The sequence below is a fragment of the Peromyscus californicus genome, unplaced genomic scaffold (assembly GCF_007827085.1).
Source record: "Peromyscus californicus insignis strain IS unplaced genomic scaffold, ASM782708v3 Scaffold_10__1_contigs__length_136768540, whole genome shotgun sequence".
In the NCBI taxonomy this organism is placed as follows: domain Eukaryota; kingdom Metazoa; phylum Chordata; class Mammalia; order Rodentia; family Cricetidae; genus Peromyscus; species Peromyscus californicus.
Window position 1 is genome coordinate 121,077,295 of NW_026294391.1, and position 23,630 is coordinate 121,100,924.

The 23,630-nt window shown below is 43.3% G+C and overlaps 1 protein-coding gene across 1 annotated transcript; it reads right to left on the reverse strand.

Annotated features, from left to right (window-relative positions):
• Window positions 1-3,717: 3,717 nt before the first annotated feature.
• LOC128111788 (uncharacterized) lies at window positions 3,718-12,266 on the reverse strand. Its single transcript, XM_052740148.1, is given in 2 exon segments — window positions 3,718-6,474; window positions 6,831-12,266. Coding segments are annotated over 2 exon segments (6,861 nt in total). The 5' UTR covers window positions 11,327-12,266; the 3' UTR covers window positions 3,718-4,109.
• Between the last annotated feature and the right edge of the window lie 11,364 nt (window positions 12,267-23,630).

The following is a 23,630-nucleotide window of genomic DNA, read 5'->3' on the forward strand; positions in this document are numbered from 1 at the left end:
AATCAGCTTGAGGGGTACACTTTGGGTAAAACTAGTAGCTTTTCCTACAGTGAAAATACGTGGTGTAACAACACTCACTGTAATCAGAGTTCATATGGGACAAATTTGAGAAGTGCAGTTGTTGGCATTAAGACGAAAGAGGCTATGTTTTATTGACAGTCTTTTCATTTGGAAATAAAAGGATAAGAGTTTGGGAAAGGTACAATTTTTTTGTTTTGATGGAATTAGAAGTCACATGAATGATGGTGATTGGACTCAGAAACAGCTTTATAACATACTGTCTCAGATATATGTGAACATGTCCAAAATATTTATTCTTCCACTTGAGATAAGACCACATTACTTTGAATTTAATCTTGACTATTTAATCTAAAAATATTTTAGAAAAACAGTTTATCTCTATTTTTGTGAAAAAAATGTGCATATTACCAGTAGGAAGTTAGGTATATATTATATATTTAAATCCATCAGCTTCAGCACAGACTCTGTTGACATTGGAATCGGTTTCTTCATTCTTGTTGACACACAAAATATATCTTTAAATCTCATAAATCCACAGTTGTTTATTACAGTGTCTGATTTGTGTTTCAGTGCCTTTCTATTTACATACTACGTTTTCTGAAGGTGCTAAGGAGCTTTGTATTTTCGTTCTAAACTTTCCATCCAGTATGGAAGTGCTAGGTACCATTACATATGCAAAAATGCTATACATCATAAAAGGCTACTTAGGATGCATTCATCTCACAGACATCAGCTGGAACTGATGGAGTCCATTATGTGGAAATAATTTTGTCCCTTTCTGTATAAAACATGTGAAGAACTTTTGATCCTGAAAACTGCAGATGCAATTGTAGTTCTTCAAAGCTGAGACCATGAACTACTCACTTGTCACAGGAAAAGGAAATCCAGTGTCTTTAGGTTCATTACTTAGGTCTCCATGACCATACAAGGTTTAATTCTTGCCTGAGTGATTATAAACCCAGCTTCTGCCTATTCCAGTCCACATCTTCCCTAACATTCTGTTGACTCCATAAGGCAAAGAGATGAGCTTGTGGCCAAGACTATGACCCCAACCACCTAGTGAATTATGTGGCAAAATGCTTGCAGATTTATAGTTTAACATGGGTGGGGAACTGGATGTGTCATGCCCTGGCCAGGGCTCAAGGTGCTGTTCTGCTATTTATTGGGTGGATTTTTCTGTGTGCTTATTTACTTCCTCAGTGTTTTAATGTAAGAAATGAAAATATTATTCAGGAGTATGTTGTGGAAGTTAAGCACTACAGCGTGGTTTTTTTTTTTCACATTTTATCTAAAATGCTATAGGCACTTAATAACATTTCACCTATTTACTTTAGTTTGGAAGTTGAATGCCCTTAAAAGGTCTCCATGTGGATGACATGGTCCCTGTGGTGGTAACTATTGGGAGTTGTTGGAACTTTGAAGAGATAAAGGCTATTGGAATTGTGACCCAGAAGGGGACTCTCTTCTATCCTGTGTCTCTGCTTCCTGGATAATGGTATAATCAAGGTAAATAATTATTTGTTTGTAAACTTTCTTTTACAGTGATACTATTTATTTTATCCAAGAGGAAGACTTACATAGAAACTCCCAAAACAAAACAGATTCAAGTGGGGCTGGTGAAGATCGAACAGATGAATTTTTACTTACTGTACTCAGTAGTCTCTGAGATATTTTAAGGTTAGTCTGTGTTGTGGTAGCAAGTGAACCAATAACCAGGGAGCCTTCATGGGGCCAACTTAGGCCCTCTACATACGTATGACAACTGTGTAGCTTGGTCTATTTGTGGGATTCCCAGCAACGGGAGCAGAGGCTGTCACTGGTGCTTTGATTGGCTCTTGGGAAGTTATTTCTCATGCTGGATTGCTTTGTCCAGTCTGAATACAGGGGGATGTGCTTGGTCTTATGGCAGCTTGATATACCATGCTTTGATGATGCCCATGGGAGGCCTGCCCCTTTCTGAGGGAGTATATCGGAGGAGGGTGGATTGAGTGGGTGGTAGAAGGGAGGTGGGGAGAGAGAGTAGGAGGAGAGGAAGGAGGGGAGGCTGCAGTCGGGATGTAAAATTAATTTAAAATCTTCAGCATGAAGTATAGTTAGCAAAACACTTGCAATTAAAACTGAAATTCTAAGTTAACGTGAATTATAATTAGCTAGTTTATCGGAAAGTGTTTGATAATAATATTTGATAATTTTGATTCTCAGCATATGAGTGTAATAAAAATCATATTTATGTTCTAAGGCAAAAAGAAGTATGTCTGAATTTATAGAGTGTTCTATTTAGGACTGGTGAAAATGAGTTTTGAAGGTGGAAATGGAAGGACGGTGGTGGAAGAGCAGAGAGTTGCTCTGAGGCAAAATCTAGTTCATAAAAGAATCAGCATAGGTTCTCATTAGCAGAGATAAAGACAATATGATACATATAAACAACAATGTTTTATTCAGCAGTAATGAATAAAATTATATCATTTCAGTAATATGGATAAAACTGAAGATCATCTGATGGGTGATGTCATTCTGTATGCTGTGAATATGTGTTGCTCTGATTGGATGATAAATAAAATGCTGATTGGCCAGTAGCCAGGCAGGAAGTATAGGCAGGATAAGCAGATAAGGAGAATTCTGAGAAGAGGAAGGCTGAGTCAGGAGATGCCAGCCCGCAGTCCAGGGAGCAGCATGTTATGGCACACAGGTAAAGCTAGGGAAAACATGGCGACATATATAGATTAACAGAAGTGTGCTGAGTTTAAGTGTAAGAGCTATTTAGTAGTAAGCTTGAGCTAATGGCTGAGCAGTTTTAATTAATATAAGCCTTTGTGTTGTGTGTTTACTTGGGGGATGCGAATGGGAGAGATTTGTCCCAATCACCCGCAGGCTGGGACACAGGAAACTTCAGCTACAATCATCATCATATTAAATGAAATAACCCTTAGATAAACCAATATCACATGTTTTCTCTAATTTTCAGAACCTAGATTTTGTGTGCATACATACATGCATACATACACATGCATACATATTTTAATGATTTATTGGAAGGGTTGACAAATGACAGAAGATAGGGGTGAATATAGTGAAATGCTACATGTTTGCATTTATGAAACTAATCACTTTATTCATTGAATATATGCCAATATTTTAGAATAAGTAGGCCTGGAGAACTTCACTTGATTGGAGTTAATGGGCTATTAAATAGAATAGAAGACAGGAAGTATGAAGTATGGGGAGGTGGGACTGGATCTGGGGAGAATTAAGGGAAGGAGTTTGGAGTGTATATGATAAAGCACCTTGAATTAAATTTTCAAAGTATTAATAAAAATATTTAAAAGATAAAGATGTGAGCAGGTCTGGCTTTATGTAGTTTCTCAGAATACTAAACTTGTAAAGGTTCTACACTTGCTTTAATGTGTTGATGTTGCCATGATTATATTTGTGTGTGTGTGTTTGTGTGTGTGTGTGTGTGTGTGTGTGTGTGTGTGTGTGTGTGTGTGCACGCATGCATGCATGAGTGTGTTTTACACTGTATTGAACTTAGGTCCTCTCAATTGCTGGACAGTTGCCTATCTTATCTTGATATTTTAAATGTATGAGCAAGAGTTCTGCATTGCCTCTTAATTCTAGGTGTCACAATGAAAGACCCCCGACTGGAGTCTTCCCTCTGGAGAGACCCTCGCCCAGAGATCACACCGAGACCACAAGTCAGATGCAAACAGCAAGAGGCTTTATTCAGGAACACGGGTACCCGGGGCGATACAGTCCCTCCAGAGGCTGAAGAGACTGGCGCGCCCACGGGCTGGAGTGGAGGGTTTTTATAGGGTTGGGCAGCGGAAGGGCGGGTACAGAAGCAGGAAGCATAGTTTACAGGGTTCTGATTGGACGATTCGTATGAGGCCAGGTTCAAACTCAGGACAGCTCGTGGTTTTTCCCCGAGCTCGACACGCCTGCTGACTTGGCTCTCATCCAGGGTACAAGTTGTTTTTCTGACCTCTAGTTACTTTTCAGGCCCTGCTCAAAAATGGCGTTAGGCTAAGCAAGTATGCTGGGGCCCTTCATTCCCCCATTTTCTTATCTCAGGGAATGGAATCCTCCATTCATGGGGAAGAATAGGGATGTGGCTCCATTTCCACCTGGTTGAGTCGTTGGTATTGTTGGGTCAATACCAAGGTCTGAATAGTAGAAACGCGTTCCCTGATAAATTGGACAAGTCTGTTTAGGATACAGGGCCCGAGCGTCAGAAGGAGCAATAAAATCAGAAGGGGTCCTATAAGGGTGGAGATGAGGGTGGTGAGCCAGGGGGACCTTCTGAACCATCCTTCAAACCATCCCTGCTGTTCTTCAAAGAGTTTTTGTCTTTGCTCTAATCTTTTTCTTAATCTAGCCATGCTATCTCTCACCACCCCAGTATGATCCGCATAGAAGCAACATTCTTCTTTAAGGGCGGCACATAACCCCCCCTCCTGCAGGAAGAGGAGGTCTAATCCCCTCCGGTTCTGCAGAACTACTTCAGACAGGGAGGTGAGTGACTTTTCCAAGGCACTCACGGACTCCTCCAGTGCCTGGATATCGGTATGCATGGCAACCTGGAGTTGTCTGAACTGGTTGGTTTCCATGAGGGCAGTGGTACCTGTGCCTATTCCGGCAGCGACTCCTCCCATAGTTAACCCACCTAGTATCAGGGCCAGGGTTAGCGAGACTGGCTCCCTTTTTATACGGGGGACCCCTGTCTCATATCGGGCATAGATATCTTCAGGTGCACGGTAGACTATCTTGGGGTACAGTTCTATGAGCACACAATAATCGGCCGTGTTGGCTAGTATTGAGGAGGAGAGGCATGGTGTAAGTCCAGTGCTACAGGCCCAATAAGTCCCGTTGGGAGCCACGAGATAGTGGGGTCCTGGAACAAGTGCCTGGGTGCGGTTACACAGGTGTTGGTGGGTGTAGGGTACTATCCCCAGACATAGTCCTTGTCCTGACACCTCGGAGATTGTGAGCTTATGCTGAGGTGTCGAGGCACATCCTGACGGGGGTGAAGAAGAATTGGTGAAGCTTCCGACTACGGCCACCCCCTCATAATAGGGGGGTGTGGAGACTAGGCATAACCAGCATTCCTGAGTCTGATTTGGGTTGGTAACATTGAGGGCTGAGTAAGCGCCCTCTATAAGATTCAATAGCCGGTCTCCCGTACCGGGCCTGGGTGGCTGGAGGGTGACTGGGGTTATAGTGGCATTCGGAGCCGTGCTTGGGCGAATGGCCGAATTGGGTCGGGGGGTAGCCCTCGGGGGTGCCGGAGCGGGTAAAAAGGGGCGCTTTTGGTCAGAGAGAACCTGGTTGGGACCTATAGAGGCGGAGGGCTCTGTGATTTTAAGCCTAATCGTAAACACGACTCCCTGGTCCCATCCCGTCATGTAAAGTCTAAGTCCCCATGTTCTACCTTTAATCCAGTCTTGTGTTATCTCCCTTCCCTTTTGAGTAAAAGATATATTCAGGGGGTTGCAGGTGAAATTTACACAGGGCCCCCCCCCTTTCCAGTAAGTGTTATCTCTTCCTGGCGTGACAGTTCCCCAACAACGTCCTTGAGTAAGAGGACGCCATGAGTGGCTTTCTCTTTGGGTAGCCCTTTTTACCCTAATGAGGTCCCAAGTGGATGAAGGCTCCCAATAGGTATTACCAGTTGTTTCACATCCCCATGCTTTACAGAAGTAACTTTCATAACCCCCACATTGTCTAATCATCTTTCTGTCCCTACCATCCCGGGGGCAGACGTAAAAGGATAGTTGTGACAGGGCTGCTCTGGTTTCAGGGTGACCACATCCATATCTCCCGTCACTACATTTGCAAGTTCCCTTACCATCCTGACAGACGTCTGGTGCTCTGGGGTTCATGGGGTCAGTGGTAGGGATGTCCCAGTCCCCTGACCCTGCTACTAGTTGGCAGAGATCTGGATGCAAGTTGGGCCACCATGTGAAGGGGGTGTGAAGGGCGGTCGTTTGCCAGACCATCTCCCCAGTTTGTGAGATAACCTGCCAAGTGAGCCTCTTAACTAGGTGCGGGCTCTCTGCCGCCCTAGTCCCCTGGGGGTAGGCAGAGATTAAGAGGAGGGGGAGGAAGAGGAGCCGCGGGCCAACCTTATTTTTAGGGGGTTTCGTGTGCGGCGCACTGTCCATGTTGACTTTCTGGATCCTGCTGGGTCGGGTTCCCTGGCAGCCTTCACATGCGAGGCGTGGATCCATGCAGCAATCCCGTCGACCTTGAGTGCAGTGGGGGTGGTCAGCAAGACAGTGTAGGGCCCCTTCCACCGTGGTTCCAGATTCTTGGTCTGGTGTCGTCGGACCCAAACGGAGTCCCCGATCTGGAAGGGGTGGGGCACCACCGGCTTGTCTAGCTGCTCCTGGTAGGCCTTGGCCAGGGGCTTCCAGATCTCCCTCTGCACCAGTTGGAGGGCTTGAAGATGTGCCTCTAAAGTAGGGGTGGTAGCAAAGGAGGAAATATCAGGATGGAGAAAGTCTACAACAGGAGGTGGGGCCCCATACATGATCTCAAAAGGGGTTAGGCCGTGTGGGCCAGGAGTATTTCGGGCTCGGTAGAGAGCCAAGGGAAGTAGGAGCACCCAATCTCTAGTGCCAGTTGCAAGCGTTAATTTGGTTAAAGTCTCCTTGATTGTTCTATTAGCTCGTTCTACCTGTCCTGAGCTCTGGGGGCGGTATGCACAATGGAGTTTCCAATCAACCCCCAATAGTTTGGCCACCTTCTGACTTACCTGAGAGACGAAGGCAGGCCCGTTATCCAACCCCAATATTTGAGGCATCCCATACCTGGGGAAGATTTCTTCCAACAGTTTCTTTGTTGCCACGTTAGCCGTCTCATTCTTGGTTGGAAATGCCTCGATCCATCCAGAAAAAGTGTCCACGAAGACCAGGAGGTACCGGTACCCGTAGAGTCCGGGTTTTACTTCTGTAAAGTCTATTTCCCAATGAACACCAGGACGATGGCCTCTTTGGCGGGCCCCCTTGTTTAGATGAACCTTTCCTGCGTTGACTTGAGCACAGGCTGGGCAGGTAGAAGTTACCTGCTGAAGTACCTGATCCTGGTTCAGCAGCACTGTCCAGGTGTTTTCTCTGTCCAATAGGGTCTTCATCTTGTTTTTGCTCAAATGGGTCAAAGCATGGAGGAATCTTAGCATGTATCGGGTATGGGAGGTTGGCATGACCATCCGGTCCCCTAGTATATATGCCTGTCTTCCTTGTTCCCAGTCCGCCCCCATTTTCTTTGCTAGCTCATGGTCTTCTGGGCTATAGGGCACGGGGTCTCTCTCAGGCTGTGGTTCTCGTATGGCCATCAACTGGCTGCTCCCTGCTGGCTGGGAAGCCACTGTTCGGGCAGTCAGATCCGCCAGCCGATTCCCTCTGGCTACCGCAGAGTCATCCTTTTGATGCCCTGGGCAGTGGACAATACTGAGTTGGAGCGGGAGGAACAGGGCCTTTAGGAGGTCTAGGATCTCTTTTTTGTTTTTGATTTCCTTACCCGCGGACGTCAGCAGGCCTCTCCGTCTGTAGATTTCCCCGTGGACATGCGCAGTGGCAAAGGCATATCTGCTGTCAGTATAAACTGTGAGCTTCTTACCTTCTGCCATCCGGAGAGCTTGGGTGAGCGCAATCAGTTCTGCGCGCTGGGCCGATGTCCCGGGCGGGAGTGACGATGCCCATACCACTTCCGATTCGGTGGTTATAGCTGCCCCGGCTCTGCGTTTCCCCTCCTCCAGGAAACTGCTCCCATCTGTGTACCAGACAGCGTCTGGATTCTTAAGCGGCTGATCTGTCAGATCAGGGCGGGTGCCATGTGCTTCGGCTAGAATCTGGAGGCAGTCATGCTCCTCGGAGGGGCTAGGCAGTGGCAGCAAGGTAGCAGGGTTAAGGGAAACTGTCGGCCCAAAATTTACCCGGTCTGAGTCCAGCAGTAAGGCCTGATAGTAAGTCATTCTGGCGTTAGAAAGCCATCTGTCCGGTGGTTGTCGGACCAAGGCCTCCACTGCATGGGAGGCCAGCACAGTCAACGGCTGTCCCAGAGTCAGCTTCCCGGCATCCTTAAGTAATACGGCGATGGCTGCCACCATGCGGAGGCATGATGGCCATCCTGTAGCCACCGGGTCCAATTTCTTGGACAAGTACGCTACAGGTCTCCTCCAAGGTCCCAGTCTTTGCACCAGTACCCCTTTGGCAAAACCTGAGTTCTCATCCACAAACAGCTCAAAGGGCTTGGTTAGATCTGGCAGACCCAGAGCCGGGGCCTCGAGTAAGGCCTTCTTGATCTGTTGGAACGCTTTCTGATGCTTCTCCTCCCATTGGAACATGGCCCCTGGTTTAGTGAGGGGGTACAATGGGGCTGCCAGTTCGGCAAAGCCAGGAATCCAAAGGCGGCAGTACCCAGCCGTACCCAGGAGCTCTCGAACTTGGCGGGGGTTCCGAGGAGGGGGGATGGAGATTATCGTCTCCTTCCTCGCTCTTGTTAACCATCTTTGCCCCCCGCTCAGGGTGTAGCCCAGGTAGGTAACCTTGTCTCGGCATATTTGAGCCTTTCTGGCTGAGGCTCTATAGCCCTTTTGTCCAAGTCTGGCCAATAAGGCTCGAGTGCCCTCCAGGCACTCGGTTCGACTCCTGGCCGCCAGGAGTAGATCATCCACGTACTGGAGCAGAGTCAGGGTTGGGTGTTCGACCCGGAATCCGGCCAGATCTGCATGTAGGGCCTCATCAAAGAGGGTTGGGCTATTTTTGAAGCCCTGAGGGAGCCGGGTCCAGGTTAACTGTCCCGAAAGCCCTTTTTCTGGGTCCCTCCATTCAAAAGCGAATAGCATTTGACTTTGAGGGTGCAGTCTCAAACAAAAGAAGGCATCCTTCAGGTCTAGCACAGTGTACCAGACGTGGGTCGGTGGGAGGGTGCTCAGAAGGTTATAGGGGTTGGGCACCATGGGGTGTATGTCCTCCACCCGCTTATTGACCTCTCTCAAGTCCTGGACCGGCCTGTAGTCCCCTGTCCCCGGTTTCTTAACAGGCAAGAGAGGGGTGTTCCAAGGGGACTGGCAGGGCTTTAGCACCCCTTGGTCTAGGAGCCTTCGAATATGGGGCTTGATCCCCTCATGAGCTTCCCGTGACATTGGGTATTGTCTAATTGAAACGGGAGTTGCGGAGGCCTTTAGTGAGATCACCAGCGGTGGCTGATCGTGTGCCAGCCCCAAGCCCCCAGTCTCTGCCCAGGCCTGAGGAAACTCTCTCAGCCAGTTCTGTAGTTCCTCAGGAGATTTCTCCGGGGGTTCTGGTTCAAACAAACGGTATTCTTCTTCTAAACTGAGGGCAAGGATTTGTAGAGAGTCTCCTTTAGGACCCGTGACCCTCGGTCCCTTCTCATCAAAATAGATTTGTGCCTTCAATTTGGTTAATAGGTCCCGTCCTAACAGCGGATGGGGGCATTCAGGTATGTGCAGAAAGGAGTGAGTTACTTGCCCTGATGCCAGTTGGACTTTTCTCTCGGCAGTCCAATAATACCTCTTGTTTCCAGTTGCCCCCTGCACCAGTGCAGAATGCCGGCTAAGAGGCACTCCGGCATGGGTTAGGACTGAATGTTCGGCACCAGTATCAACCAGGAAGGTCACGGGCTGCCCCCCGATCTTGAGGGTTATCCTAGGCTCAGGGGGGGGCTCCTGGCCTCGACTCCCCTAGTCTTCCAGACTAAGGAGGTCTACAGTCTTGGGCTTGGGCCGGCGGGGTCCTTGTGGCTTCTTGGGGCACTCTCGGGCCCAGTGTCCCTTCTCCTTGCAGTAAGCACATTGATCTTTATCAAGGGGTGGCCTCCTTCGCTCTCCCGACCTATCTCCCTCTCTCCGCTGTCCCTGAGACACAACGGCGGCCAAAACCTTTTTTATCTCCCTATGCTGTTTCTTGTCCCTTTCCTCTTGTTTCTGCCATCTCCTTTCCTCACGCTCCTCAGGAGTTTCTCTCTTATTGAACACTTTCTCTGCTTCCTTCAATAAGTCTGGCAAACCTAGCGCCTGTAAACCTTCCAGCCGCTGCAATTTGGTTCTGATATCTGAGCTAGACTGATAGATAAATGATAGGATGACACCTGGTGCTTGCCCTGGGTCTTCTGGATCATACGGAGTGTACATCCTATAAGCCTCCTTCAGCCTCTCTAAAAATGCAGCGGGTGTTTCTTCCTTTCCCTGTATCACATTCCTTACCTGGGCCAAATTGGTAGGCCTTCTGGCGGCCGCTCGGAGACCCGCTAAGAGCAACTGGCGATAGAGACGTAGATGCTCCCTACCTTCAGGTGTATTGAAGTCCCAGTCTGGGCGGGTCAAGGGAAAAACTGCATCGATGATATTTGGGAGTTGGGTTGGCCTCCCATCGTCGCCCAGAACCTGCTTCCGGGCCTCCAGGAAAACTCTCTGCTTCTCCTCTACTGTTAAGAGGGTCTGCAGGAGCTGCTGACAGTCGTCCCAAGTCGGCCTGTGAGTCACTAGGATGGACTCAATTAGGCCGGTTAAGGCAACAGGATCCCTGGAGAAAGGGGGATTATGTTGTTTCCAATTATAGAGGTCTGAGGCTGAAAAGGGCCAGTACTGCAACTGGCGATTCGGCCCCTCTCTAAGCGGGAAGGCCCTGGACTCAATAGGGGGGCCATCCCGGCGGCCGCGGAGGCGGCCGGCAATGGGGGACGGGGCTGCGTCCTCTTCTTCAGTCCCGTGGGTCCTGCGAGTCGAGGTGACTTCCGGATCTGCCACGGGCACGGCCGGGGACGCCGCCACCGGGGCGGCGGCTGGGGCCGCTTTGGCCGGCTCTCCAGGTGGTCCGGCTCGATATGGTGGTGGGTCCTCCATCAGGAGATCTATAAGGGGAGTATTGGGGTCTGGGGGAAGGACTGGAGGCTTAGGAGTCTCCTTGTGAGGGAGCACGGGGTAAAGGGAGGAGTCTGGGTTGGGGGGCGCAGAAGGCCCAGAGACTGGAGGGGGCTGCGGAAGGAAAGGCTTAACCCATGGAAATGGGTTCTCGACCAGTGATCTCCAGATGGTGATATATGGGACCTGGTCGGGATGCCCATAAGGGCTAGGGGCGAAAACCTTACCCTCCACCTGCGAAATAAGAGAGAGGTTAAAAGATCCCTCTCGCGGCCAGCCGACATTCATCATGACCCATTCGGCCTCGCAGAAGGTGATCCATTTCTTCTTCCTGACAATGACACCTTCATTGTTTCCTCGGGCCTTAACATCGGACCAGTGGTCCTTGGTTAGGCTCAATGGGGTGGCGACAGCCTGTCCCATGGTGGTCTCCAAATAAAGAAGGGTTAAACACACAACGAGAAACAAACAGGCAAGACAGACCACAGAATTTTTCGCTGCGCGGCTCCGGCGTAAAACCGAAAGCAAAAACTCAGATGGGGACGCGGAGTGTTTGAATTCTCCGTCCCCTGCCAGTACCACGTATCCTTCTGATGCGTGGGTGGCCCCGAAAAACCGTGCCCCAGAGGGGACTTCCCGTGCCCCAGAGGGGACTTTCCGTGCCCCAGAGGGGACTTTCCGTGCCCCAGAGGGGACTTCAGATACCCGTGGAACGTCTTCCAGGGTTTCGGTGGGCGAAGTCCGAGCTCGTCAGCTCCTTCAGCCCCCACCGACTCAGACCTGACTTAGGACATCCGACGAAAACGAAAGACAAGTAAACAGACTGAGACAATACAGACAGACAGTGGCCGGCCAGCTTACCTCCTGACAGTGGGTCGGTGGTCCCGAGGCGGGGGTCTCAAATCCCGGACGAGCCCCCAAATGAAAGACCCCCGACTGGAGTCTTCCCTCTGGAGAGACCCTCGCCCAGAGATCACACCGAGACCACAAGTCAGATGCAAACAGCAAGAGGCTTTATTCAGGAACACGGGTACCCGGGGCGATACAGTCCCTCCAGAGGCTGAAGAGACTGGCACGCCCACGGGCTGGAGTGGAGGGTTTTTATAGGGTTGGGCAGCGGAAGGGCGGGTACAGAAGCAGGAAGCATAGTTTACAGGGTTCTGATTGGACGATTCGTATGAGGCCAGGTTCAAACTCAGGACAGCTCGTGGTTTTTCCCCGAGCTCGACACGCCTGCTGACTTGGCTCTCATCCAGGGTACAAGTTGTTTTTCTGACCTCTAGTTACTTTTCAGGCCCTGCTCAAAAATGGCGTTAGGCTAAGCAAGTATGCTGGGGCCCTTCAACACATTTTGTATCTTGCCTCCTCTATGGACTATGTAGAATTCTGTTGACTTTTGTTGACTAAGAAGAATTCTTAATTCTTCTGTCACTGTGTGATGAGTCCTTGTGATATTGGATTCCACTGAGTCCACTGTCATTTTTCCTCTTTCTTGAAACGTATGGTCTTTGTATGAGTCTTGGCTTTCATGCTGCTGTCCCCTCACTATCACTTCAAACCTAACCTTGAGCTTTACTCAGAGACATTAAGTCATACAGTGTGAGCAAAGCAACCAGAACTTGGGAACATTCTAGTATTCGTCATTTTTCTTCAATGAAATCATCGATGTTTTCTCTAATTTGGATTATAGGGCCTCTGGAGACAGCTTGAGAGCTATAAAGATTTTAAAAGCCCTATAATAGGCTTCTTCAGAAGCTGCAAAGTGCGCTTTCAAGGTTTGAGAAGTTATGGTATACACACTTTCTATATCTTGAAGTAATATTCAGGAGTATCATACAAAAATTAATCTGAATAGGACACTTAAGTTTGAAAGGGCTCCTATGATAATGAATAATTTCATCTCCTTAACAATTGTAAATCTGTTGATGTATTGAGAAGTACAAGAGTACAATCCCCAATGAGCCTCTTCATTGGCCATTTTTTTCTTCTAGGTTTCTTTGAGAAAAGCAATAACAGTTAAAATAATTCTCTTATTTCTAAACTTGACTGTAAAAGTAGAAAGAGCAGTAATCATTTAAGTACATACATATTGCCAGCATAGTCTGAAATTTATATACCTACTTATTCATGCCTTTCCTTTTTGAAGTATTCCACATTGATTCATATGAAGCAAACAATTTTTTCCTAGTTCCATGAATTTACTAGTGCTCCCATTTATTGGGATCCATGAATTTACATATAGAACAGGGATAAACTCATATTACCCACTGAATACAATAATTATAACCACACTGTTTTACTGTATTGTTATTTCCTATAACAACAATCACTATGACTATTAAGATGTTTTGCATCTTCTGACCCTTCTGCCACAGCAGCATTTATCATTGTGCAGTATAATGGCTTCTTCTCTCTTGTTTGGAATACTTGACCGATTATGCAGAAATCACAGCTAATTGTAGATATATAATATGGATAGAGTTAGGACTGATGGTATGGGAGCGGGGACTGAGCTAGAATCTATTTTATTTTTGTTATGAGAACTTCCTCCGGTGCTCATTTGTCTTTCTCCTTTGATATTCCTTTACTGTAATGAGTACTTATAGCTGTCAACTTTAGGTAATCTAGAATAACTTGAGAAGAGAGCCTCAATGAGGGATTGATTATCTAAATCAGGTCTGCCTGTGAGTGTCTGTGGGGAATTGTCTTAATTGCCTTAATTGATGTGGAAAGACAGGATGAGAGTGGATGGGACCATTCCTTGGTTTGGGGCCCTGGATTGTTTGTTTGTTGTTGTTTTATTTTTCAAGACAAGGTTTCTCTGTAACTTTGGAGCCTGCCTGTCCTGGAACTTGCTCTGTAGACCAGGATGGCCTTGAACTCACAGAGATCTGCCTGTCTCTGCCTCCTGAGTGCAGGGATTAAAGGCATACACCACCACTGCTAGGCTGGGGTCCTGGATTGTATAAGAGTAGAGAAAGGTAGTTGAGTACCTAGCATATACTCATGCTTCATTTCTGTCTTGACTTGTTGCTTCAAGTTCTTGCAGATTGGACTTCCCTAAAATGATGGACTGTAATATAAAACTTTTAACTGAAACAAACCCTTTCTCCCCTAAGTTGCATTATGTCATGGCATTTTATCAAACTACAGAAAGGAAAGTAGGACACTTACCTTTTCTAATCCCATTTGTACTGTTTTATTTGAGAAAAATAAGATCCAGACATGCATGTTCAGTAGCTACATCTGAGTTTTGTCCCTGAATATGGTCACTGTTTTTTTTTTTTTTTAGACATCAATGAGGCTGCAGTGTGAAGGATGAACAATTTATTCTTTGTAGTGAAATAATTCAGTGAGGGATGCCAGTTGACTAAAAGTGGCTCAAAATTTCCCTTATTGTGACCATTCATATATTGCACTTAAGGGATTTTACCCAATAGCTCAAAATGTGCAATAAGTTAGATAATGTCATAGGATTTCCAATTTTAGTCAGAAAAAAACCCTAAACATCTCAGTGACTTGTGGTGGCATAAAGTTCTTCTATTACTAGTGAGTTGACTACATCTCTGACTTCATTTATTATTTCACTTCCTTTCTATCATAGTCCATAAATTTCAAGATATCCATATGAAAATTTGGAAACTATAGTTTATATGACAAATATTCAAATAGTTTATTGTCTCAAGAGGAGGAGTTTATCTCAGATGATACGAATGGTCTTAGCATATCACAGAATTTCTATGATTAGAGAGGCAAAGAGACATAGGGAAGAGAGGCAGAGGTATGAAGCTAGAGGCTAAAGACAAGGCACGGGATATATGTAGCCCCTGAAGGTAGAAGAGGCAAAGGGAAGATCCTCCCCTCAAATTACAATGGAGTGCATGGTTCTGCCTGTTCACATCCTGATTGGGACTTCTGGCCTCTGGAGATGTGAGAGAAGAGAATTCATTTGCTTTAAATCACCCAACTTGTGGTATTTTGTCATAGAATCTCTGAGAAATAGCATACCTTCCTTCCAGGCCCACTGACTTCCTTGCTGATCCTTAAGTCCACTTTAGGACTTTTGTATTCCTCTCTCCTCATGGAAACATTTCACTAGATAGCACCCACCTATCAGAGAGCTCCATGATTTCTCCTTTACAGTTTTTTCTCTGCTAAAAAGTTATAGTTTTGTAATTATTTTTCATGATTAACTTAAAATAAGCCCCTGATATTACCCAATATTCTTGCCTAATTTTTTCTTCATACTATTTGTAACACATGTGACACACAAGTTTTTAACATGTGGATTCCTTCATTATTTTATGCATCACTTTAGAGCCCCAGTCAGAGATAAGCTTCACTCTGTCAAGAGATTTTGATCCATACCACTGATCACTATATTTCTAGTATACAAAACAGTACCTCAAAACCCAGGACAAGGATGAGTTTATGTCAGAATTCAGTGAACTCTGAAAATGAAATGATATAATATCAGAGACGGAAGAAGGTAATAGGAAATGGAGATTTTTTTTAACTTGCCAGTCATGTCCTCAAACTGACTTTGCAACTTTAACCATGTAACTCTTCTTATCGCCACTGATCACTTACTTTTCAGTTTTCAACTACTGAAGTTTCAGGAAAGGTTTTGAGATATTTTATGTACTACTGTTGACTATAGCTACTTTTTGGGTGATATAATTATTCAGCAAGCATTTAAAAACCAAAACAATGTATCTCTTGGGGCTGGGCTACCCATGATCCGTTGATCTCAGCATTGTGTCCAGTTGTGTTTTTCTGTGATAGTCTCCATATGATGTAAAGAGAAACTTCTTTGATGAGAAGTGGTGTAGCACGAATCTTAAAAGGTCTTATTAATAAAAACAAACCTGGAGCCGGGTATTGGGGTGAATGCTGGAAGATCAGGGAAACAGAACAAGCCACAGCCACCTCACCTTGCCAATTCCTCAGCTGATCCTGTTTCCTCAGACTGGAAGCTTCTGAGTCCTTATCCAGAATGAATCTCAGCTGAACTGCTGCTAAAGGCCTAAAAGCTTAACCAGGCCTAGTTCCTCGTCCTCATGCCTTAAATACTTTTCTGCTTCCTGATATTCCTTCTTGGGATTAAAGGCTCTTGTTACCATGCCTGGCTGTTTCCAGTGTGGCTTTGAACTCACAGAGATCCAGACGATCTCTGCCTCTGGAATGCTAGGATTAAAGGCATGTGTGCCACCATTTCTGGCCTCTATGTCTATCACTAGCTGTTCTGTCCTCTGACCCCAGATAAGTTTATCAGGGTGCACAATATATTGGGGGACACAATATATCACCACAAATTGGTGGCTACACTTACGTGTGGGTATAAGAATGTAATAAGGGATTATGCTGGCCTAGCAAAGTGGCAGCAGCAGATTCTTTTCTAAGGTCCATGACCTCACTAGCCCCCAGAAGTTAGCCAGGTTTCCAGTACTAGGCATTTTTTCTTATGTTGAATATTCAGTTAGATAGTTGGTTGCTACCTACTTGTGAGTGCCACTTCTTGTGCTTTTATGTACATCTTGCCATGCTAGCAGTTGTCATGGTTCATAGATGTCAGAGCCTATTTCCCTCCTTTGGCAGCTTGCGCAGTATTTTCTAGAACTGTGGAAGCTTGACCACATGAAAAGGGCTTCAGGTCATACCCAGCTCATGTCATCCAAATTGTGGCTACTAAGTATGTAATACCTTTAGGAATAGTAAACTGCCCTCAATCTCCGAGAGGCAACCAAGGGCTGCATTGATAATCTCTATTATATTGGACGTCATGTGGACTGCCATGGCCCACCCTTGGAAAGGTTTCTTGTGTCTGGAATTTTTGTTAGTGCGTTGCTCTTGTGTCTTGTGGGCAGCATTGTCAGCCCAAGTGGTTTAACTTCCTTTAAGACAGACAATCAGACAGCCTCTCTCTCTCTCTCTCTCTCTCTCTCTCTCTCTCTCTCTCTCTCTCTCTCTCACACACACACACACACACACACACACACACACACACACACACACACAAACACCAACTATAAACAAAGAAAAAGGAAGGTATCAACTTGAGAGTAGGGGGGCATGGGAGGCATTTATAAGAGGTTAGCTAGGAGGGGATGGAGGGAAAAAAGGAGGCAAGAAGTAATATAATTCTATTTCAATTAAAAACATAAAAAATGAAAATGAATTTAATAAGTATTTTTGTTATTATCATGCTGAAATACTAAGCATGATATTTCATAACTAAACAAACAAAAGCAAACTGTGAATGTGACCAGGATGTGGATATTCATTATGAATAGCTTGTACTTTTGGAGGTAGATGGAGCACAAAGAAAGATCCCTCAAGAGTTCCCATGTTCTCTGTCTTTCTGAATCTGTCTTCTTAGGTGAATAAAGAGAAGATGGTAAGGGAAATTTTGTCAGAGCGCCCAGGATGCTGTGCGTGCACAGGTCATTTCAAGATAGAAAGGATTCCCAGGTGAGCATGATCTGGGGCTCTAGGAGCCTTTTCTTGTCTAAGAGTAGAGCACAATATGCTTTGTGCTCTTTGGTTCCACTTTATGGAAGTTTGGTTTTCAGTCGTTCTTTTTTTTTTGTTTGTTTGTTTGTTTTGTTTTTTCTTGTCAGATACAGAACAAGAGAGTTGGAGGACATCCGAGAAAGCATTCCAAAATTACAAACTGTTCTTTAGTCCAAGCGTCACTGCTGCCAGTTCTACGAATTTCTCAATGATTAGTCACAGTACTTGGTATTGCTATTGTATTAGAGCAAATGGAAGGGTCAGAGATTGTTTTGTTGAAATAATGCTTCTGAAACTGAAAGACCAATCTACTCAACAATGAAAAGGGATAGAATAATTTGTGGTAATCTTGCAGTTTGATGTTGTAAAGTCTTCATAAATTACTGCCCTGAACATTGGAAAGATGTTTGAGATATTTATCACCAACTACTATACATATTTATAAATATAGTAAGCTGATTTGAAGGTGAGGAGATGCTCCAAACAATTGTTTTAGTTGTTGAACTATTATTCTTTTAAAAATTTTGGACTTCTGCCGGGCAGTGGTGGCGCACGCCTTTAATCCCAGCACTCGGGAGGCAGAGCCAGGCGGATCTCTGTGAGTTCGAGGCCAGCCTGGACTACCAAGTGAGTTCCAGGAAAGGCGCAAAGCTACACAGAGAAACCCTGTCTCGAAAAACCAAAAAAAAAAAAATAATAATAAAATAAAATTTTGGACTTCATTGTAAAAAATGTAACATAAATCAGAAAATAACAAAATTGTACAATGAAAAGGAAAATTGAACTTTAGAATATTCTCACTTCTAAAGGAATTGTGCCTTTTAGTTGAAATTTCATGCATTTTCCCATGTTATAGCAGGCCACTGAGCTGATGATTATCCCTTCTAGTTTTCCCTGATTCACTTAGACAGATGAAACTACATTCTTATCTCTTACCCTGCACAAAACTCAGCTACAAGTGGATCAAGGACCTCAACATAAGACCTTATACCCTGAATCTGTAAAGAAGAATGTAGGGAATATACTTGAACTTACTGGCACAGGGAAATAATTTCCCCAATAATTCAGACATTAAGACCAATTTGTACATGGGACTTCATGAACTAAACAGCTTCTGTACAGTAAAAAGCACCATTGTTTGAATGAAGAGGCAGCCTATAAAATGGGAAAAATCTTCACCACTTGTATATCTGACAGAGGGTTAATATATAGACTATACAAGGAACTACACATCAAGAAAACAAACAGCCCAAGCTAAAGAAAATAGGACATGGAACTAAACAAGAGTTCTCAAAAGATGAAATATGGATGGCTGAGAAATATATTTTAAACTATCAACATCCTTAGCCATTAGGGAAATACAAATGAAAACTACTTTGAGATTCTTTCTTACTCTAGTCAGAATGACTAATATACAAAGAACAAATGATGATAAGTACTTGTGTGGATGTGGGGAAAGGAAACACTTGTTCACTACTGATTGGAATACAAATTAATGTGGTCACTATGGAATTAGTGTAGAGTTTCTAAAAAGCAACTTGGAAATTAAGCTACCACTTGATCCACATATACACTATATTCCACTATAGAGAAACTTTCTCATCCATGTTCATTGTTGCTGTATTTATAATAGTTAGGCAATGGAAACAGCTTAGATGTCCATCAACCAATGAAAGGATAGTAAAAATGTGGTACATTTATACAATGGAATATTATTCACCCATTAAAAGATAAAGTATGAATCTCTTAAGTACATGTATAGATTGGAAAACTATCATTCAGAATGATGTAACAAGCCCCCCCAATACAAACATTGCATATTTTCACTTATTTGCAGATGCTAGCTTTGAATCTTCAGATATGTGATTCAGAATACACACAGAGGTCAGGAAACTAGTTAAGGGTCTATGGTGGGGCATGGGAAGCTTTTAAGGGATCAATAAAATGATGCAGTGATATAAAGTTAGAAAGGGAATAATGGGACATGAAAGATTGAGGTAGATGGCAGGTGGGAAGGCAGATTAGAGGAGAGTATAACTAAAAGGATAACTAAAAATCTTTTAAAAAAGTAATATGGAATTCTATTTCTGTAGCAGGTCAATAATGCTCATACTAGACACCACAGGCTAACAAATATTATGCCCAGTGTCAGGAAATGATTGCCTTTTTGGAGCTGTTGACGAGTAAGGTCCCATAGATCTCTAAATATTAAATGTTATTGCCATTTCCCGTAGTTATCCTCCAGAACTTGATAATAAGAGCTTATTGCTGAAGACATCACATACTTGAGTCATAGAACATGAAGAAATCAAGCTGACATCCACATGGAAGCTTCATCCTTATTATATAGATTCAATTTTTCTGGAAAGTTCTTTTTATACCAACAGAATGGAAAAGTCATCAACAACCAAACCCAATTATGCAATAGTGGCATAGATGTTAGGTATGTAATCAACAACTTTCTTTTAATTTAAGGCATGTTCCACAAGATAGAACATATACCTAGCACCATTACTGGGGCCAAGAACCTCCAGTTAGATAGCTCATAGTCACCAGAGGAGTACCTACTACTCTTATCTTCTAAATGTTCACAATATTAACAAACTCTTAATGGCTTAGCACTATGTCACTAGATTTGTGTGTATTTCAATCCTCATCACCCTCAGCAGAGAAGCTTTTTTTTAAAAAAGATGGTGATAAATACAGAGACCCACAATCAGTCAAGATGCAGAGAATAAGAGACTGCAGAATGCTCGGCCCCAGGTAGGATATCTGTATCATACCTCTCCTTCCAAGGCTCAGGGGTCATTGCAAAAGAAGGAGTTAAAGAGAGTGTTAGAACTTGAGAAAGTGGGTGGGTACAAGGAAACCATGCTTTCTGGACACAGCAGGGTTGTTTCACACAGAAATCCATGGTCACTGCATGAGTAAGACCTGTCAACCTCAAGTCCAATAGAATTCCACCATGGAGGGAAGAGGTGGGCATGATTCCCACACCTAATTGAGGAGCTATTGGATATTGGTAGCTGCTAGAAAAGGGAGAGTCAGTTTTGTTTAAGGGTTTGGCCTGTGGTAGGTCAACTACATTCTAATGGATGATCCTATACCCAGGAGTATAAGAACAGTACAAATCATACTGGATGAATTAAAAAAAAAGAAAAAAATTGAGTGGGTAGAGAAAGGGGAATGGATCTGGAAGGATTTAGAAAAGACAGGGGTGAATATAATCAATTTATATGAACCTCTCAAATAATTAACAGAACTATTTTTAAAAGAAAATGGAAATATATGGTATGTAGGTATTTTTCCGATTTTTCACTTTATATAGTTTGCAACTCATTGCCATTATTTGATTTCTCCTTAATTTCTTTTCTGTACTCAAATATATACAGTCTCTTTACCAGATGAAGGAAGGACATTAGCTTTCCCTTTCCTTCCTTTTTTTTTTTGGTTGTTAGAAATAAAATCATGTTAAAATTGTGCATTGAGTCTTTTAGTGAATATAGTTTTCATTTTATGTTAGTAAATACTTTGAAGTTGGATTCTTAAGTCACTTGGAAGTGGTATTCTAAGTTGTATGGTAAGTGCCCAAGATGTTAAGGAATTGAAAAACTGGTTTTAAAAAGTGTCTGCTGCCATTTTCCATTCCAGCAGCAGTGTGCGAGTGTGAGATGCTCCATGTCCTTGTTGGCACTTGACATTGTCGTATTCTCCTTAGTATTTTCTTATTTTTCTGGCAAGGATGCACTGCTATCTTACAGTTTTACATTTCTTTTCCCCAAAAATCAGTGATATTAAGCATCTTTCACTGTGATTTCTGTTGGTTCATCTTCTTTTTGGAAGTGTTTGTTCCATCATTTTCCACGTTAAATTGTGTCTTCTCATTATTGAAAGTTTAAAGTTCTTCATGTATTCTGAATAATGTCTCAGTATAATCTATGTGACTTTAAAATCTGTGTTATACAATATTACTTTACAGCTGATCCTCTTTTGATTATCTTTCAAGAATAGGGGCCTTAAATTTGAAGTCAAATATATCAGTTTTCTTTTTCAATAATTATATTTTGGTATGGTTTCTAGAAAAATAATTATTTAACCAGAGATCACAAAATACTCTACAATTTTTCCTTTAAAGAAATTTATACTTTTAATTTTTATCATTAGGTCTATGAGTAATTTTGTATTAATTTTATATATAAACAATAGGAATGCTGACATTTGTATTTTCCACATTTATACCCAATTGTTCCTGAAACATTTTCTAAAGGGATTATGCTTTCTCCATTGTATTGCTTTTGAAAATTTGATGAGCAATCATTTGACATGTTTGTTTTATTTAATTTATTTTTAATTAAAGTATAATTACATCATTCCCTCATAAGCTTCTTTTCAAGTGCTCCCATGTACTCTCCCAACTCCATCTCACATTCATGACTTCTTTTTTAAAAATTATTATTGTTAAACACACACACACACACACACACACACACACACACACACACAAAAAAAAAACATGTCAACTGGTGGTGTCATTGCTCACATCTTGTGTAAGTAGCCACATTGTTGAGATATTGTGGATTTGTAGCTTCCCTGCCATATCTAGAAGACATGTTCTTACTGCAGACTTCTTGGTACTCAGCTCTTACAATCATTCTGCTTTCTCTTCCTCATATTCCTTGGCCCTTAGATTTGGAATTATGTTGTAGTTTTATCAATTGGGACTAGACACTGCATGGTCACTTGTTCTCTGCATTTCACTCAGTATAGCTTTCTGTAATAGTTTCCAAAAATTGTGGCAAAAAGAAGCTTCTTTGATGAAAGGTGAGAGCTATACTACTCTATGAGGACAAGGACAAATATTTAGAATGCAGTTAGAAATTCTACTGGTTTAGGAAAGTGGAAGTAGTGTGTTCTCCTTTAGGATCTGTGGCTAGGTTTACAGTACCAGATGTCATACATGCCTTGAGTTCAATTAGCTATTAGCTATCATCATGAAAAAGTGCCACTATTGAACCGTAGTGGATATTTTGTCTGGCTGCTCATTGTTCTGGTTCTTAGACCATGTAACTGGGTAAGACTGTTGGTTGCTCTCTTTCCTTGACAGATTGAACTCTCCTGGTATATGAAAGCTAGCACTCAGGTAGGAGGCTTTGATCCATAATGATTGTTCCAGGTCCTGTGTTCAAAGCATGTGGTGTCCTCAGCAATATAGGCTTAATTTCATGTTCTAAGAGGCAACCAAGGGCAACAGCAATGCCTTATATTGTTTGGGGGAGGTTCTCTCTTTTAGTATTGTCCTCCATCCGTAAAATTCACATGGAACCAAAAAAGGACCCTAGATAGTAATCCTGAGCAAAATGAACAATGCTAGAGGAATTACCATTCCAGATTACAAGACATCTTACAGAGCTATAATAATAAAACTATATGGTACTAGCACCAAAACATACATGTAAACAAATAGAATAAAATCAAAGACCCAATATCAGATGGATGTGCCAATAACAAACTGTAGAAATGACAGCATCTTCAACAAATGGTGCTGAAAAAACTGGTTGCCAACATGAGAAGAATGAAAGTAGACCTGTATCTACCATCCTGCACAAAAATCAACTCCAAATGGATCAAATACCTTAATGCTGAACCTAATGGAAGAAAATTAGGCAATACCATACAGGTTATGTATAGGAAAGGACTTTGTGAATAGAATTCTGTTTGCCCAGGAATTCAGGCCAACAACTGACAGGTAGGACCTCATAAAACCAAAAACCTTCTGTAAACCTAAGGAAATTATCAATTGAGTGCCAAAAGTCATGGCATCAAAGAACATAGCTACTGGTTTTCACAGAAATTAGTCCTGAATACCTGTCCATTGCAGAATTCCTTGCATATTGGAGTGTTAAGTGACATTTCTATTTAACATTCTTGTTCACAGACAAATTTGGCTTAGACTCTAGTCTATGTCAAAGTAAGACCAAATATTAATGTTCTTTAATTATGTATTTGGCAACTAATTTATTTATAAGAAATCCATCATAATAATTAGGAATAAGAACCCAAAGAACCTCAGGCCTCAGGCATTTAGCATCTGATATAATTTTACATACTTATAAGGTATACTGGATTGACCTTGAATATACAGTATGAGTGTGCAATATATCACTCTGTAGTTAGAAGAACCAGGTCTATGGAAGTATTTTTAAAATACTTTGAA